At 51.1% G+C, this 18,456-nt stretch overlaps 1 protein-coding gene and 1 long non-coding RNA gene across 3 annotated transcripts; one reads left to right on the forward strand and one right to left on the reverse strand.

The window, feature by feature from the left end:
• Window positions 1-157: 157 nt before the first annotated feature.
• Window positions 158-9,581, forward strand: LOC129528576 (uncharacterized). Of its 2 annotated transcripts, none has more exons than XR_008673843.1 (3): window positions 158-650; window positions 5,932-6,056; window positions 9,353-9,581. It is a non-coding gene; the product is annotated as an uncharacterized lncRNA (long non-coding RNA). The 2 variants fall into 2 exon arrangements; XR_008673842.1 differs by having other exon boundaries at window positions 5,935-6,056.
• Window positions 9,582-10,428: 847 nt separating this feature from the next.
• On the reverse strand, window positions 10,429-11,984 carry NANOS2 (nanos C2HC-type zinc finger 2). The gene has a single exon (XM_004061003.3). The coding sequence runs from the start codon at window positions 11,897-11,899 to the stop codon at window positions 11,483-11,485; it is 417 nt and encodes a 138-aa protein (XP_004061051.1). The 5' UTR covers window positions 11,900-11,984; the 3' UTR covers window positions 10,429-11,482.
• Window positions 11,985-18,456: the final 6,472 nt, after the last annotated feature.

Genomic DNA, 18,456 nt, shown 5'->3' on the forward strand with positions numbered 1-18,456 from the left:
CGCCCCGCCGAGCCCCACCAGCAGGCCACAACTGCGCAGCCGCAACGTTAGCGCCGCGCGGGTACCCCAGCCTCCTGGGGCCACAACGGCGCACGCGCAAAAAACTCTGTCGCGCGCATGCGCGTGCCTCGGGTTGTACCCGGTACCGGGTCTCAGCGCAGGCGTTGCGAGCCTGGATGGGAGAGATGCTGGGAGTGCGCCAGTACCCAGCGTTTCGGACAGTCTTCCAGCCCACCCTGCCCTCTAACCAAAGGGGAGGGAGGCAGCGCTGAAGGGAAGCGCTTTGTCTCCTTGACAACTGTGTGGGTGGGGTGGAGGCGTGAGGAAACCGCTTTGCCTCCTGGCTTGCCCGCCCCTGCGCTGGGCCGCTCCAGAGCTTCCCACCTCGCACCCCTAGAGGCTTGGCGTCCTGGGGATGTCCCGCCCCGGGCGGATGCAGTAACCATAGCGACCCACAAGCCTTCCAATCACGCCTTGGGGGTCCCTCTGTGCGCACCTTTACCTCGAGGAGCGGGGAAAATAAGAGGGAAGAGCTTCCTGGCTGGTAGGAAGGGAGATCCTGACGCCGGCACGACTTTAAGGAAGGGAGATCCTGACGCCGGCACGACTTTAAGCAAGTGCATGGAGACAGGAATGAAGCCAGAACGCAGGTGGGGTGAGCCGCATGGCAAGGTCATTCGACAATTGGTGCTTCATTCATCGACTCAATAAATATACATGAGCACTTACGCAGTTCCTGGTACAATGAACATAAAAGCTAAAATCCGTAGCCTGGGCCGGGCGCGGTGGAGCTCACGCCTGTAATCCCAGCACTTTGGGAAGCCAAGGCGGGCGGATTACCTGAGGTCAGGGGTTCGAGACAAGCCTGGCCAACACAGTGAAACCCCATCTCTACTGAAAATACAAAAACTAGCTGGGCATGGTGGTGCATGCCTGTAATCCCAGCTACTCGGGAGGCTGAGGCACGAGAATCGCTTAAACCCGGGAGGCAGAGGTTGCAGTGAGCTGAGATTGCACCACTGCACTCCACCTGGACGACAGAGTGAGACTCCGTCTCAAAAAAAAAAAAAACAAACAAACAAAATACATGCCTGTAGTCCCAGCTACTTGGGAGGCTGAGGCGGGAGGATCGCTTGAGCCCAGGAGTTGCAGGCTGCAGTGAGCTATGATCAGGCCACTGCTCTCCAGCTTGGGCAACAGAGTGAGACCCTGTCTCAAAAGAAGAGAGAGAGAGAAAAAAGGCCACTCTGCCTGCTGTGTGGAGGGTGGGTGGGAGGGAGCAAGACTACTGGGTAGAGTCAAAAAAAGTCATGAGCAGGGGTAAGAAAAGGATTAGGAAAGCGAGGGGAGACTAAACTAAGACAGGGACAGTGTCAAGGGGGGACACAGAGAGACATTTGAGAGAATATATGGAAAGCATGGTGAGTGTCGCGCTAGCGAGGGAAAGGAAGATGTCTAGGTGAAACCCAAGTCTCTGGCCCAGGTTCTCACTTGGGGGTGTGGGGTCAGGTAAGATACGGTGAATGTAAGGCTGGGTGCAGTGCCTCACGCCTGTAATCCCAACACTTTGGGAGGCTGAGACAGGTGGATCATCTGAGGTCAGGAGTTCGAGACCAGCCTGGCCAACATGGTGAAACCCTGTCTCTATTAAAAATACAAAAAAAAAAAAAAAATAGCTGGGTGTGGTGGCATGTGCCTGTAATCCTAGCTACTCGGGAGGCTGAGGCAGGAGAATCTCTTGAGCCTAGGAGGCACAGATTGCAGGGAACCGAGATCTCACCACTGCACTCCAGCCTGGGTGACAGAGTGAGACTCTGTCTCAAAAAAATTAAAAAAAAGGCCGGGTGCAGTGGCTCATTCCTGTAATCCCAGCACTTTGGGAGGCCGAGGCAGGTGGATCACGAGGTCAGGAGATTGAGACCATCCTGGCTAACATGGTGAAACCCCGTCTCTACTAAAAATACAAAAAATTAGCTGGGAGTGGTGGCAGGCACCTGAAGTCCCAGCTACTCGGGAGGCTGAGGCAGGAGAATGGCATGAACCTGGGAGGCTGAGCTTGCAGTGAGCTGAGACCGCGCCACTGCATTCCAGCCTGGGGGACAGCGTGAGACTCTGCCTCAAAAAAAAAAAAATTAAATTAAAAAAATAAGAACAACAACAAAAAAAACACAAACAAAAAAAGATACGTGAGTGTAAAGTGACCAACAGGTTGAACTGTTTCCCCCCAAAAGAGAGGCTGAAGTCCTGATCCCCCAGTGCTTCAGAATGTGACCTTATTTGGAAATAGGGTCCTTGGAGAGGGAATTCGTTAAGATGAGGCCATACCAGTGTAGGGTGGACCCGTCATTCCTCATTCCCGGTGTCTTTATAAGAAGAGGAGACACACAGGGAAGACAATTCTATGGTGACAGAAGTGGAGACGGGGGTGACGCAGCCACAAGCCCAGGAAGGCCCTGTGCTATCAGAAGCTGGAAGAAGCCAGGAAAGATCACCCGCTGGAGCCTTGTCCGGAGTGAGGCCACGCCCATGCCTTGATTTCAGATTTTCAGCCTGGTGAATCTGGGAGACAATACGTTTCTCTCTCTCTCTCTCTTTTTTTTTTTTTTTGAGATGGAGTCTTGCTCTGTTGCCCAGGCTGGAGTACAGTGGCACGATCTCAGCTCACTGCAGCCTCTGCCTCCCGGATTCCAGTGATTCTCCTGCCTCAGTCTCCCGGGTAACTGGGATTACAGGCGCATGCCACCATGCCCAGCTAATTTTTGTATTTTTAGTAGAGACGGGGTTTCACAGTGTTGGCCAGGCTGGTCTTGAACTCCTTACCTCAGGTGATCTGCCTGTCTCGGCCTCCCAAAGTGCTAGGATTACAGGTGTGAGCCACCGTGCTTAGCCACGTTTCTCTTGTTTTAAACCACCCAGTTTGCGGTACCTTGTCATGGCAGCCACAGGAAACAAATGCACTGGGGACCCCGGGGAGGCATTCGGGGAGCTGCAGTCAGGGAGCTGCTGCCTCCATGGCAGTCCAGGCAGAGAGTTGAGTCTAAACCTGGCTTGGGGTTCACGAGGCGGTGGGAGATGGAGAGCCACAGGCAGTGGGGTATGGAGCTCCACAGATGTGGGTAGCTGGAAGCTGGATGCAGGAAGTCAGAGGGCAAGACTCCTGGGGTGAGGGTGGGTCAGGGAAGGCTTTCTAGGGCCACATTTTCTTTCTTGTCTTGCCTCTTTTCTTTTCTTTTCTTGATGGAGTTTTGCTCTTGTCGCCCAGGCTGGAGAGCAATGGTGCGATCTCGGCTCACAGCAACCTCTGCCTCCCTGGTTCAAGCGATTCTCCTGTCTCAGCCTCCTGAGTACCTGGGACTACAGGGGCACGCCACCACACCTGGCTAATTTTTGTTTCTTTTTAGTAGAGATGGGATTTCACCCGTGTTGGCCAGGCTGGTCTCAAACACCTGACCTCTGATGATCCACCTGCCTTGTCCTCCCAAAGTGCTAGGATTATAGGCATGAGCCACCGCGCCTGGCGAAGGGCCACATTTTCAAAACTGTGAGTTGTGAGTCCTTTTTTTTTTTTTTTTTGAGACAGAGACTTGCTCTATGACCCAGACTGGAGTGCAGTGGTACAATCATGCAATCATGACTCAAACTTCCAGGCTCACCCTCCCACCTCAGCCTCTAGAGTAGCTGGAACTACAGGCACACACCATCATGCCCGGCTAAGTTTTAAAATTTTTTGTAGAGACAAGATCCCACTGTGTTGCCTAGGCTGGTCCCAAATTCCTGGGCTTGAGCAATCCTCTGGCAGGCCTCAGCCTCCAAGAGTGTTGGGATTATAGGCGTGAGCCACTGAGTCCAGCCAAAACTGTGAATCTTGACCCATTAGTGAGTCCAGGAAAATACTTAGGAAGTTGCAAGGAGAGATATTTAGGAGGAAGAATGGACAGGACTTGGAACCTGATGGGCTGTGAGGGGTGAGGGAAAAAGCCTAGATCTCTGGCCCTGGAGACAGGGTACATTACATGGTAGGGCCGGCCAAGATGGGGACTTGAGGGGTAGCAGATGTGGGGGTAAGATGCTGAAGTGGTTTGGGATGTGGTGGGTATGAAAGGCCTGGGGAGGTTTGGGGAATGAGGAAGAGCATCCAGGAACCCATCAGGTATGTGGAAGAGGGCTGGAGGCAGAGGTGGAGTGGAAGCTAAATTTTTGTTTTGTTTTGTATTGTTTTAATGCTAAAAGAAATGGATGCAACAAGCATATTAAGTGCTGCCCTAGGGCTGGGCCTGGTTGCTCATGCCTGTAATCCCAGCACTTTGGGAGGCTGAGGTAGGAGGATTGCTTGAGGCCAGGAGTTCAGGCTACAGCGAGCTATTATCTTGCCACTGCACTCCAGCCGGGACGACAGAGCGAGACTCTGTCTTTTCTTTTCTTTTTCTTTTTTTTTTTTTTTAATTTAAAAGATAGAGACGAGGTCCTGCTACATCACCCAGGCTGGTTTTGAACTCCTGGGCTCAAGTGATCCTACTGCCTCAGCCTCCCAAAATGCTGGGATTACAGGTGCGAGCCACTGCACTGGCTGATACCCTGTCTTAAAAAAAAAGAAGTGGCCAGGTATGGTGGCTCATGCCTGTAATCCCAGCACTTTGGGAGGCTGAGGCGGGTGGATGATGAGGTCAGGAGTTCGAGACCAGCCTGGCCAACATGGTGAACCCCCGTCTCTACGAAAAATACACAATTAGCCGGGTGTGGTGGTGCACGCCTATAATCCCAGCTACTTGGGAGGTTGAGGCAGGAGAATCGCTTGAACCAGAGCGGAGGTTGCAGTGAGCTGAGATGGCGCCACTGCACTCTAGCCGGGCAACAAGAGTGAAACTCCGTCTCAAAAAAAAGAAAAAAAAAGTGCTGGCCGTAGGCACCTCGGATACAGCAGTGAATAAAATACTGAACTCCACTCTCAGAGCTTCCTTTCTAGCTGGGGATGGTGGATGGACAGGAGGTAGCTCACTTCGTCAATCAGGGATAACACGGAGGAACAGAGCCAGTAGGGGGTATGTATGAAGTGATCTGTTGCAAGGAATTGGCTTACAGGATTGTAGGGCTGGCTAAGCAACTTCAAAATCCATACACAGGGCACCATCGGAAAGTGCAGGCTGGAGCTTTGGGCGTGAACTGAAGCCACTGTCTACAGGCGGAATTTCCTCAGGGAAGCTTCGGCTGTGCTCTGAAAACCTTTTGACTGATTGCAGCAGGCCCACTTAGATTATTATTATTATTTATAGAGACGGAGTCTTGCTCTGTCGCCCAGGTTGGAGTTCAGTGGCACGATTTCAGCTCACTGCCAACCTCCGCTGCCCCAGTTCAAGCAATTCTCCTGCCTCAGCCTCCCGAGTAGCTGGGACTACAGGTGCCCACCACCACGCCCAGCTAATTTTTTTGTATTTTTAGTAGAGACGGGGTTTCACCATGTTGGTCAGGCTGGTCTCGAACTCCTGACCTCAGGTGATCCGCCTGCCTCGGCCTCCCAAAGTGTTGGGATTACAGGCGTGAGCCACTGCACTGGCCTATTATTATTATTATTACTCGGGACAGAGTCTCACTCTGTCGCCGAGGCTAGAGTGCAGTGGTGCGATCTCGGCTCACTGCAACCTCCACCTCCTGGGTTCAGGCGACTCTTCTGCCTCAGCCTTCCGAGTAGCTGGGACTATAGGTGCATGCTACCATGCCTGGCTGATTTTTGTATTTTTAGTAGAGACAGGGTTTCACTATGTTGGCCAGTCTGGTCTTGCACTCCTGACTTCAGGGGATCCACCTGCCTTGGCCTCCGAAAGTGCTGGGATTACAGATATGAGCCACCGCCCCCTCAGATTATCTAGGATAAATTTCCTTCCATAAGGTAAACTAATTATAGTCTTTAATCACATCTATGAGATATCTTCACAGCAGCAGCTGGATTCATATTTGACTGAATGACTGGGGACAGCGGCCTAGACAAGCTGACATGTGAAACTGACCATTGCAACCAGAGACATAATAAACAACTCAGCCATGTGGCATGTTAGATGGTGGTAAGTGCTAAGGAGGTAAGAAAAGTAGAGATGGGTTGGAGGGATCAGGAATATGTGGGTGGGAAGGCCTCGGGGAGAAGGTGGTGGCCTTTGAGCAAAGGCTTGCAGGAAGTGGCAGAGTAGGCCATGTGAGTATCTGGTCCAAGAGCTGTCCAAGGAGCCGGAAGGGTGAGTGCAAAGGCCCCGAGGCCAGAATGTTCCAGAAGTGTTCGGGGAACAGCTTAGAGGCCAAAGTGGCTGGAGAAGACTGAGCAAACGGGAGAGGGTGGGAAAAGAGCCAGACTTGGGTGAGAGGCAGATTGTGTGGGGCCTTGTGGGCTGAGATGAGGATTTTGGCTTTTAGTCAGAGTGAGACAGTGACCACAGGAGGGCTCCGAGCAGAGGAGGGAGGTGAGCTGGCTTGTGTTTTAATGGGATCACTTTTGTTGGGTTTTGAAAATATACTCTTGGCTGGGCACAGTGGCTCACGCCTGTAATCCCAACACTTTGGGAGGCCGAGGCAGGTGGATCACTTGAGGTCAGGAGTTTGAGACCAGCCTGGTCAACATGGCAAAACCCCGTCTCTACTAAAAATACAAAAATTAGCCAGGCATGATAGTGGTCACCTGGAATCCCAGCTACTCGGGAGCCTGAGGCAGGAGACTTGCTTGAACCTGGGAGATGGAGGTTGCAGTGGGCCGAGGTCATGCTACTGCATTCCAGCCTGGGAGACTGAGCGAGACTCCATCTCAAAAAAAAAAAAAAAAAAGAGAAAGAAAATAAAATATACTTTTTTTTTTTTTGAGACAGTCTCCCTCTGTTGCTCAGGATGGAGTGCAGTGGCGCCTTCTTGGCTCATTGCAACCTGCGCCTCCCAGGCTCAAAGATTCTTGTGCCTCAGCCTCCCGGGTAGCTGGGATTACAGGTGTGCACCATCATGCCTGGCTAATTTTTGATTTTTAGCAGAGACAGGGTTTCGCCATGTTGACCAGGCTGGTCTTGAACTCCTGGCCTCAAGTGATCCACTTGCCTCGGCCTCCCAAAGTGCTGGGATTATAGGAATGAGACACTGTGCCCAGCCTGAAAATATACCCTTAGGGGTTGAGAGTAGAAGCAGGAAGATCATTGAGGAGGTGACTGCAGTACTCTGGGTGAGAGGTGGTGGGGCATTGGAAGGTAGTGTGCTGGAGAAGAGATGGTCAGATTTGGGATGGATGTTGAGGCTAGAGCCGAGAGGATTTCCTAATGAATGTGAGATTTCTGTTTTGGACTGGATAAGGAGGAGGGAAGGAAAGAAGGGAAGGAAGGAAGGAATGTGGGGAGGGAGAAAGGAGAAAGGAAGGAGGGCAGAGGAAGAAGGCAAAAACGACAGATGGAGAGACACGTTAAGAGAGAATCTGGATCGGGCACAGTGGCTCATCCGTGTAATCCCAGCACTTTGTGAGGCCTAGGAGGGAAGATTGTTTGAGGCCAGGAGTTCGAGGCTGCTGTGAGCTATGACCACTCCACTGCATTCCAGCCTGGTGACAGAGCAAGACTTTTTGCGGGAGGGCAGAGAGAAGGAGAAACTGAATGATAAACCTAAAAGTGATCTCTCAACATTCTTAGTACAAATTAAAAATAAAGACTTTTGTTAATAGTGCGATCTTGGCTGGGTGCAGTGGCTCACTCCTATAATCCCAGCATTTTGGGAGGCCTAGGCAGGTAGATCATTTGAGGTCAGGAGTTCGAGACCAGCCTGGGCAACATGATGAAACCCCATCTCTACTAAAAATACAAAAATTAGCCGGGCGTGGTGGTGCATGCCTGTAGTCCCAGTTACTTGGTAAGCTGGGCAGGCAGGAGAATTGCTTGAACTCGGGAGGTGGATGTTGCAGTGAGCCGAGATCGTGCCACTGCACTCCAGCCTGGGTGACAGACTGAGACTCTGTCCCAAAAAAAAAAAAGTGCAATCTTTTCCCTTCCTTTGTATAAAATTCTCTAGAATGGGCCAGATACTGGTTAGCATTGGAAATAGGCTCTAATCTATGGTCACCACTCACCAGAACCCCTGGAACCCCACGTGTGCACAAATCCAGTTTCAGAGACCAACACAGTGGTAGACACTCTTGGCCACTGTGGGAGTGTGAGGTGCAGAGACAAAGCCTTGGCCTTATATACTTCAGAACACACTGGGGACTCTGTGAGGCTCTAGGTCTATCCTTAGCGGATCTAATTTTCCTTCCCTGGTTCTTTGTGGGTGTAGAACTATTCCCCTACTCTCTCTCCTAAGCCCAAAGTGGTGCTAGAGGGAAGAGGCCGTTCTGAAGCATTTGCTTCTCTGCATGGAGTCTCGCTGCTGTCTTCTCTGATTTCCTCAGGGGTGGGCGAGATGGTGTCTGATGCACACGGGCGCCACGCATAAGTCTCCAGTGGCCCCTGCATGCCCACTCTGCCCCTTTGTATCTCCTCCGAGCCCAGGAGGCTGCTCTGTGTGCTCTCCATCTGCCTGCCTGCCTGGTCTCAGGTTCATGGGAGGTAACTGCAGGAATGGGGCAGATGCAGGAGAATGACCAGCTGTCCTGCACCTGGCCTCGACCTGTCCACAGCAGCAAAGCTCTCTGTACCCCTTCCCATAACTCTCTGCATGCAGCCTTCTCACGGGCTCCAGGCCGGACTTTGACACAGCACCTACTTCAGTCCAGACTCCCTGGATGCCTCCCCAGAGCCCCAGTGCATTCCTTTCCTGTAGCTGTCATGACAAGGTACTGCAAACTGAGTGGTTTAAAACAAGGGAAACGGGCCGGGCGCGGTGGCTCACACCTGTAATCCCAACAGGCATGGGAGGATCGCTTGAAGCCAAGTGTTCGGGACCAGCTTGGGCAACAAAGCAAGACTCCAGCATGCCTGACTATTGTTTTGTATTTTTTGTAGAAACGGGGTCTCACTATATTGACCAGGCTAGTCTCAAATTCATGGTCTCAAGTGATTCTCCCACCTCCGCCTCTCCAAGTGTTGGGATTGTTAGCCACTGCACAGGGCAGGGACCACAATTTTCAACACCTCACCAATGGGGTCTGGAAGCTCAAAGTTTAAGAATTACCAAAAAGCCGGTCCTGGAAGATCCCGGGGGTTCACAGGGCCAGAGAAACCCATAGACATGACATGAAAAGGGAATGGGGATCAAGGCGAAGGCACGGGAGGAATTTGAGAGCCAGTTCGTAGGTGGCGGATGTATCAGGGGCCGGCTGGGAGGGGAACCCAAAGCCCCTTCCTGTCCTGCCTCCGGCTTCCCCGTGTTGGGTCTGGCTAATGCAGCTACCTGCTCCTTCACACAGCCGCTGAGGACAAAGCCAGATGAGAGGATGGAAACAGAGGCCGGACGCAGTGGCTCACGTTGTAATCTCAGCACTTTGGGAAGCCGAGAAGGGCAGATCACCTGAGGTCAGGAGTTCAAGACCAGCCTGGCCAACATGGCGAAGCCCCATCTCCACTAAGAAAATATATATGTATATATATAAAATTAGCCGGGTGTGAGGCCCTCTGGAGCCTGAGGCAGGAGAATCACTTGAACCCGGGAGGCAGAGGTTACAGTGAGCCGATATCGGGCTACGGCACTCCAGCCTGGGTGACAGAGCGAGACTCCATCACAAACAAACAAACAAAAAAGTCCAGGCGCAGTGGCTCATGCCTGCAATCCCAGCACTTTGAGAGACCGAGGTGGGCGGATCACCTGAGGTCAGGAGTTCGAGTCCAGCCTGGCCAAAATGGTGAAACCCCGTCTCTACTAATAATACAAAAAAAAAAAAAAATTAGCTGGGTGTGGTGGTGGGCGCCTGTAATCCCAGCTACTTGGGAAGCTGAGGCAGAAGAATTGCTTGAACCTGGGAGGTTCAATGGTGCAGTGAGCCGAGACCGCACCATTGGCACTCCAGCCTGGGCAGCAAGAACGAAACTCCATCTCAAAAAAGAAAAAACAAAAACCAAAAATAAAAATTACCTGGGTGTGGTGGCGTGCACCTGTAGTCCCGCCTACTCAGTCACCCCGTCTCTACTAAAAATACAAAAATGGCCAGGCGTGGTGGTGCATGTCTATAATCCCAGCTACTTGGGAGGCTGAGAGGCAGGAGAATCGCTTGAACCCGAAAGGCAGAGGTTGCAGTGAGCCGAGATCTCGTCATTGCACTCCAGCCTGGGCGACAACAGCAAAACTCCGTCTCAAAAAAAAAAAAAATTAGCCAGGCGTGGTGGGGCGCACCTGTAGTCCCAGCTATTCAAGAGGCTGAGGGAGGATAATCACTTGAATCTGGGCAGTGAGCCGAGATCGCACCACTGCACTCCAGCCTGGGCGACAGAGCAAGACCTTGTCTCACAAACAAACCAAAGACGGAAACAGATACAGCCATTTCAAAGATGACTAGAAAACCTCTTTATTCACCAGAGCTCAATACTCAGGGTCCCGGCCCTGTGCCAAAAACTGAACAACTTAAAATCTGACCAGGGCCCTTCCTCTCTTTGCCCCTAAAATAAAAGCTAGGCCATTGCCATTCCCATCCGGGTACTCAAACTCCCTTCTTATCGGCGGTTCCTCGACTTGAACGTTGGAGGTTGAAAAACACAGGAGGAAAAAAAAATGTCCTTTAGTCAACTATCACGATTTGGGGGGTGGGATGGGAGGTGGTCGAGAGATATGCTTCTCGCTGGGGGAAAGGACCCATCGGTGATTTGGGGATGGGGGCAGGTACCGGGTGCAATGGGCTGAACAAGGGGAAGAACAACCAGGGGGCATTGAAAGGTGTCAGCTCACCCCACGGCTCTCCATCCGCAGGTGAGCCTGCAAAGACACGGTGCCCTCCAGTGACACGGTGCTCTCCAGAGTCCCACTCCGCTCCTGACGGATGGGTACTGAGGTCAGGGAAGGAATGAACAGGCGTGGTCCACGATGACACCGTGGTTCTGCAGGAGGCTGAAGATGGAGAAGGCTGGTCTTAAGTCGACATCCCATCTTGAAGTTCTTGAGTAGGCACTTCTCAGGCAGCCTTGTTCAGTGTCTCCTAAGGGCTGGCTTGGGACAGCACCGTGGAATCCTGGAGGTTCAAAAATCCAAGAACTCCACAAGGAACAGAGAAGTCGAAGGGGCAGGGCTCCAGTCACCAGCAGGCCCCACGAGGACAAAAGATCCATGAACCAGGGCCCAGAGGGCGCTACAGGGCCGTGCAGGAAGGGTTCCCGCGGCACCAAGGACCCTCAGGCCAACGCCCACAGGCCAGAGCTCCGAGGGCTGACAGGTGCAAGGGGGCGGGGCTGGCCTGGCTCCCAGCAGCCTCCACTGTTTCAGGATCCAGCCAGGGTGGAGTTCTGGGGGCCAGAAATTCCAAAGGGCTGGGTGACTGGAAGAGAGAGTTTAGGGACTTGGGTGGGATGGACCAGGAGGGTCAGGGGTGCGGGTGGTGAGCATCTCACGATGCTCAGCGCTTGACCCTGCGTCCGGCCGAGTTGCGCCCGCTGCGGCGGTAGAGGGACTGCTGGCCACCGTTGAGCGGACAGTACTTGAGCGTATGGGCCTGGTCACCGGTGGCCCCGCACACGGGACACACGTAGTGCCTCAGGATGGGACACACCACCACGCCATCCGGTGTCTTCAGCTGGTGTGAGGAGTAGACGTGGCGGGACTCCCCGTTGTGCTTGCAGAAGTTGCACAGGGTGCCCAGGCCCCCGTTGGCCCCTGGCCCCCCCAGCCCCTGATCCTGCCCCAGCGGGGGCCCGGTACTTGGCTCCTCAATCTCTTGGGTCTCCAGCCTTTGACCCCGACTTGCGATCAGCTCCCACACCACCTGGCTCAGGTTGAAGTAGTCCTTCCACATGTCAAAGGGTGGCAGCTGCATGGCACCAAAGCAGGGGTGGTGGGCCACTGGAGAGGGGCTGGGGCTGGGGGCCCGTGGGCAAGGGCAAGAGCAGCAGGCGTTTCCCAGAGCAGAAGGGAGCTGCACCCCCTTTTATAATGCGCAGAGACTCTTCTAAGCAAAGGTGGAGCTTAGGATTTAAAGGGCCCACTCCCTGCCCATAACCCCCATCTGACTTTAGTTCTTCACAGAGATGTGGAAGGAGGTCATTCCCCTGATCTCTGGTCCCAACTCTGCTGCCAAGGTGCTCTGTGACCTCTGGGAAGACACTTCCATTCTCTGTGCCTCAGTTTCCCTATCTGTTCAAAGAAAGTCCATGTCTGCAAATATCCCCCACCCCTAGGCTGGAGGGGCTGCACCCTTCATAGACTTCAGAGTTATTCCTAATCATCATAGCAGCCAGGCTGGGCGCAGTGCCTCACACCTGTAATCCTGGCACTTTGGGAGGCCGAGGAAAGAGGATCGCTTGAGCCCAGGACCTCTAGGCCAGCGTGGGCAAAATAGCGAGACCTTGTCTCTACAAAAAATAAAAAAACAAAAATAATAATAACAACATGACCTGATTTATTTAATTTATTTATTTATTTACTTGAGACGGAGTCTTGCTATGTCGCCCAGGCTGGAGTGCAATGGCACGATCTCAGCTCACTGCAACCTCTGCCTCCTGGGTTCAAGCGATTCTCCTGCCTCAGCCCCCTGAGTAGCTGGGATTACAGGTGCCCACCACCAGGGCCTGGCTAATTTTTTTTTTTTTTTTTTTTTGTATTTTTAGCAGAGACAGGGTTTCACCATATTGGCCAGGCTGGTCTCGAACTCCTGACCTCAGGTGATCCACCTGTCTTTGCCTCCCAAAGCGCTGGGATTACAGGCGTGAGCCACCGTGCCCGGCCTATTATTTTCATTTTACAGAGAAAGATATGAAGCTTGGAGAGGTTAAGGAATGTATCCAAGGTCACACAACAAGGAAATGGCAGAGTCGGGTTTCATAATCACTCTGGGAACTGGGAATTGATGTTAAAAGTGGCAGAGGAACTTGGCACAGAACAATCTCACTTAGAATGCCCCCTCTTGGGCTGGGCATGCTGGCTCACGCCTGTAATCCTAACATTTTGGGAGGCTGAGGCTAGACAGTCACTTGAAGCCAGGAGTTTGAGACCAGCCTGGGTAACATAGTGAGACCCTGTTTCTACATATAATACAAAATCAGCTGGGCATGGTGGCATGTGCCTGTAATCCTAGCTAGTGAGGAGGCTGAGGCAGGAAGATCACTTGAGCCCAGGAGGTTTAGGCTTCAGTGAGCCATGATTGTGCCACTGCAGTCCAGCCTGGGCTACAGAGTGGACTTTTTTTTTTATGAGATGGAGTCTTTTTTTTATGAGATGGAGTCTTGCTCTGTCACCCAAGCTGTAGTGCAGTGGCACAATCTTGGCTTACTGCAATCTCCGCCTCCCAGGTTCAAGTGATTCTCCTGCCTCAGCCTCACAAGTAGTTGGGATTACAGGTGCACACCACCACACCTGGCTAATTTTTTGTATTAGTAGAGATGGGATTTTGACATGTTGGGCAAGCTGGTCTGGAACTCCTGACCTCAGGTGTGATCCACCTGCCTCGGTCTCCCAAAGTGCTGGGATTACGGGCATAAGCCACTGCGTCTTGCCAACCCTATCTCTCTAAAAAAAAAAAAAAAAAAAATAGCCCTTTCTTGGCCCCATCCATTGTCTTAAATCCTTCCTGGCCTTTGGAACGAGCAAAAGCCTCATCTCCCGCCCACCGCACCTGCAGGGGTTCTTCTTCCACCCACAGTCTCCATGGGCCACCTTGATATTCAACACATAGTTATTGAGGCTCCATACTGGGTGCTGGAAATTCAGCAGTGACCAAGGCTACCTTATGCCTGCTTCATGAACGAGTTCAGGAGAGCGACCAGTAAATGAGAAAACGCTAGACTGTAAAGACCCGCTGGCCTGTGAACCGGGTGTTGTAAGAGTGGCTGGCTCAGGAATGGGACTTGGAAGCTGAGACCACTAAGAAGAATCTTCCAGGAAGAGGAACACACGATATGGAAACTGTGGCTGGATGTGGTGGCTCATGCCTGTAATCCCAGCACTTTGAGAGGCCGAGGTGGGTGGGTCACCTGAGGTCAGGAGTTCGAGACCAACCTGGCCAAGACGGTGAAACCCCCCCCCATCTCTACTAAAAATACAAAAAATTAGCAGGATGGGCACAGTGGCTCACGCCTGTAATCCCAGCACTTTGGGAGGCTGAGGTGGGTGGATCATGAGGTCAGGAGGTTGAGACCAGCCTTGGCAACATGGTGAAACCCCGTCTTTACTAAAAATACAAAAATTAGCTGGCGTGGTGGTGGGTGCCTGTGATCCCAGCTACTCAGGAGGCTGAGACAGGAGAATTGCTTGAACCTGGGAGGCGGAGGTTGCAGTGAGCTGAGATCGTGCCATTGCACTCCAGCCTGGGTGACAGAGCGAGGCTCCATCTCAAAAAAAAAAAAAAGTAATAAAAATAAAATAAAATAAAATAAAATTAGCTGCGCACAGTGGTGGGTGCCTGTAGTCCCAGCTACTTGGGAGGCTGAGGCAGGAGAATTGCTTGAATCCAGAAGGTGGAGGTTGCAGTGAGTCGAGTTAGGGCCACTGCACTCCAGCCAGGGTGACAGAGTGAGACTCCATCTCAAAAAAAAAAAAAAAAAAAAAAAAGACATCCTGAAATTTGGGAACAGCAAGGGGGCTGGAGTGGCTAGAATGGAGTGAAGGTCCCAGGATGAAGCCAGCATGGTTTGCAGAGGCTGGACACCCTCAGACTCTGCAAATCTCCCTTAGGGCATGTTTTGGAATTGGTGAGGGCGTTTTGAGTTTGTCACCGTGATTGGGGATGTGGCTGGATTTAGTAGGTGGGGACCAGGGATGGCAGATATCTCAGCAGTTTGCACCACCAAGACCTGTTCTGAGCCCCACTTAACTTTCCAGTGTCCCACTGAACACCCATCTAGGTAGAAAAACCCATTTATAATTATCCAAATTCAGAGCCTAGCTATGTTTTATATATAAGCACTAGGTGTTTTTTGCATTATTTTAAGATAACACTCATTTTTCCTGGAATGCAACCACTGTGTTCATTCTGGTCTTCAAGCTCTTGGTTTTTCTGAGAACTTTATTCAGTTATTCACCAATTCTAGAAGCCACAACACTCAAGGCAATGCTGCTTGTGGTATCTGTCTCCAAACAACATACCATTTGTTTGTATCTCATTCATGGTGAATCTACACAGAGAGGCTAGTGTCTGCCCCGCTCAGATGATTTTTGGAGTGTCCATGCCTGAGCATTTATACACTTACATAGACATTATTTTATTATAAATTACTGTCTTTTTATTTTCCCTTTATATTTTGGTTAGGACACGACACGATATCCATTTCTGAAAATAAAATTTGTGACTGGGCACAGTGGCTCACGCTTGTAATTCCAGCACTCTGGGAGACTGAGGCAGGCGGGTCACTTGAGGTCAGGAGTTCCAGACCAGCCTGGCCAACATGGTGAAACCCCGTTTCTACTAAACATACAAAAATTAGCCGGGCGTGGTGGCACACACCTGTAATCCCAGTTACTCCGGAGGCTGAGGCAGGAGAATTGCTTGAACTCAGGAGGTGGAGGTTGCAGTGAGCTGAGATAGCGCCACTGCACTCCAGCCTGGGCGACAGAGCAAGACTCCGTCTCAGGAAAAAAATAAAATAAAATAAAATAAAATTTGTATGTTGGTGGGCTATATTACCTATGAGTTTAATTTTCAAGGTCTTAAAGGGGCATTGCAAAATGTTATCTATAATGTTGGGGGTCCTCTCTTGGCCCCATCCATTGTCCCAAATTCCCATTCCTGTAATCCCAGCACTTTGGGAGGTTGAGGCAGGAGAATCACTTGAGTCCAGGAGGTTGAGACCAGCCTGGGCAGCATAGTAAGACCTAGTCTCTATAAAAAGTACAAAAAAGTTAACTGGTGATGCATGCCTATAGTCCCAGCTACTTGGAAGCCTGAGGCAGGAGGATTGCTTGAACCCAGGAGGCTGAGACTTCAGTGAGCTGTGTTTGTGCCACTGCACTCCAGCCTGGGTGAGAGAGTGAGACCTCATCTCAAAAAAAAAAAAAAAAAAAAAAGATCATCTATGAAATGAAGACACAATTGAGACAATAATCATAGGCACACTCATTACTGAGCATCTGTGGGCTGGCACCATGCTCAGCGCCCGACCTGTGTCATCTCTAAATCCTCCCAGATCCTGTCAAATAGAGTCTGTTAATGGTCCTGTTTTACAGATGAGCAAAGGGAGACTTAGAAGGGCTCAGGAGCTTGTCCAAAGTCATATGGACAGTAAGTGTTAGTCTGGGCTGGGCACGGTGGCTCACACCTGTAATCCCAGCACTTTGGGAGGCTCAGGCGGGCAGATCACTTGTGGTCAAGAGTTAGAGACCAGCCTGGCCAACATGGTGAAATCCGGTCTCTACTAAAAATACAAAAATTAGCCGGGTGTGGTGGCGGGTGCCTGTAATCCAAGCTACTTGGGAGGGTGAGGCAGGAGAATCGCTTGAACCTGGGAGGTGGAGGTTGCAGTGAGCCCAGATCGCACCACTGGACTCCAGCCTGGGTGACAGAGCAAGACTCTGCCTCAAACAAACAAACAAACAAACAAACAAAAAAAAACACCATTAAAAATAAAAATAATGTTAAAAAAAAAAAAGGTGTTTCTCCGGAGCTGAAACCCAAGACTGTTTGACCCCGACCTCGGACATCCTCCCACCCCCTGTAGAAGGAGCACGCAAAGCCCCCTGTGAGCGAAGAACCTGCCTAAGACCCCAAGGGAAAGCAGCAGACCCTGGGGGTCTTGCAGGGTGTAGCGACAGATTGAGGTGGGAAGCCAGAAAGGATGGGGGTATTTGAGCCAGGTAGCTTTTCAGACACAGAGCAGATGAGACCTGTCAGCCACCGATGGACATACTCAAGAGCAGAAGAGACTGTGGTCGGCAGAATGGAAGAACAATACTCCTGGGGAGGCACCATGACGGGCATGGGGGTCCCTGTGCTGAGTGCTTTCTGCAAAGTCACAGCCATGACTTTCCTCGTGGGAGGTGTGAGTTCCCTGTGTGTGCAGGGCCTGGACCCAGTAACCCAGTGACAGTGGTTACAGCTGTGGCATCTGCGGGATGTCTGAGAATGATGTAAGGAGAGGCCGTTCCCAGGCTCCATGACTCCCCTTAACAATTGTACCTATTGTTCGGAGAACCCCAGATACTGCTGGCTTGGGAGTTTTTTTTTTTTTTTCTCCTTATTATTTTCTCCCTAATTGTTTTCTTCTAGGATTCTGTTATTTGGGCCATGGCTGCTTTCCACCCCCCAACTCCAGTTTTATTGGATGAGTTGATTGAAAGATACCCCTTATCCTTCTTCAGACAAGCTCTCTTTCCCTGGTGTGGTTGCTGCTCTGAGTTAAGGGAACGGGAGATGATACTGACTAGAAATTCATCAGCCCCGGTGTTTACTACGTCCTAACCTCCGCCCCCACCCCAAGGCCACGACCACTGTCTGCTAACCTGACGCCAAGGTGCCCTGTTTATTTGTGAGTTTCCGTCTCCGCCTGATGCCTGGCAGAAAATAGCTCTTGCTGGGGGTCCAGAGACGAGTGGGGAGGGGCAAGAGTTAGAAACCCCGAGAAAGTGTGGGGAGAAACACGTAAATGGGCAGCAGTGACTCCCAGAAAGACCGAGGGACCCGCTGCGAGACCAAGAGACCTGCTCATGCGGGGACCAAGACAGGGGAGATGAAGACCAGGGGGAGAGAGACCCCAAGGGCCAGCGAGGTCACCATCATCATCATTGTCCTCATGGTCTCTGCTGCGTGCTTGCCTATGCCATCTCATTAAATCCCCAGACAGCCTTGTCAAGTATCTTGTAATATCCTCACAGAACAGGAAACAGGCTTGGAGGTGACATCTGTCATGGAGTGATTCAGTTAGGCTGGACTGAAATCCAGATCTGGGGCTGGGTGCGGTGGCTCACCCCTGTAATCCCAGTACGGGAGGACGAAGCAGGAGGGTAGCTTGAGCCCAGGAGTTTAAGGCCAGCCTGGGCAATATAGTGAGACCCCCATCTCTAAAAAAAATTAAAAATTAGCTGGACCTGGAGTCATGCCTGTAGTCTGAGCTACCCAGAAGGCTGAGGTGGGAAGATTGCTTGAGCCCAGGATGTCAAGCAGTGACTGTGCCACTACACTCCAGTCTGGGCAGACAGAGCAAGATCCTGTCTCTAAAAAAAAAATATATATATATATATATATATATTTATGTTAAAATTATATGTTGTATATATTTATATAGTTATATATAAGTAAATATATGCTATTTTTATAGAATTATATGTGATTTATATATATTTATATTTTTATATTATACATAATATATAACATTAAAATAGTAATATATATTCATAAATATATTTGCATTTACAAAATACTATATATCAACACTGATGATTAATAAC

The sequence above is a fragment of the Gorilla gorilla genome, chromosome 20 (genome assembly GCF_029281585.2).
Source record: "Gorilla gorilla gorilla isolate KB3781 chromosome 20, NHGRI_mGorGor1-v2.1_pri, whole genome shotgun sequence".
Taxonomy (NCBI): Eukaryota; Metazoa; Chordata; class Mammalia; order Primates; family Hominidae; genus Gorilla; species Gorilla gorilla.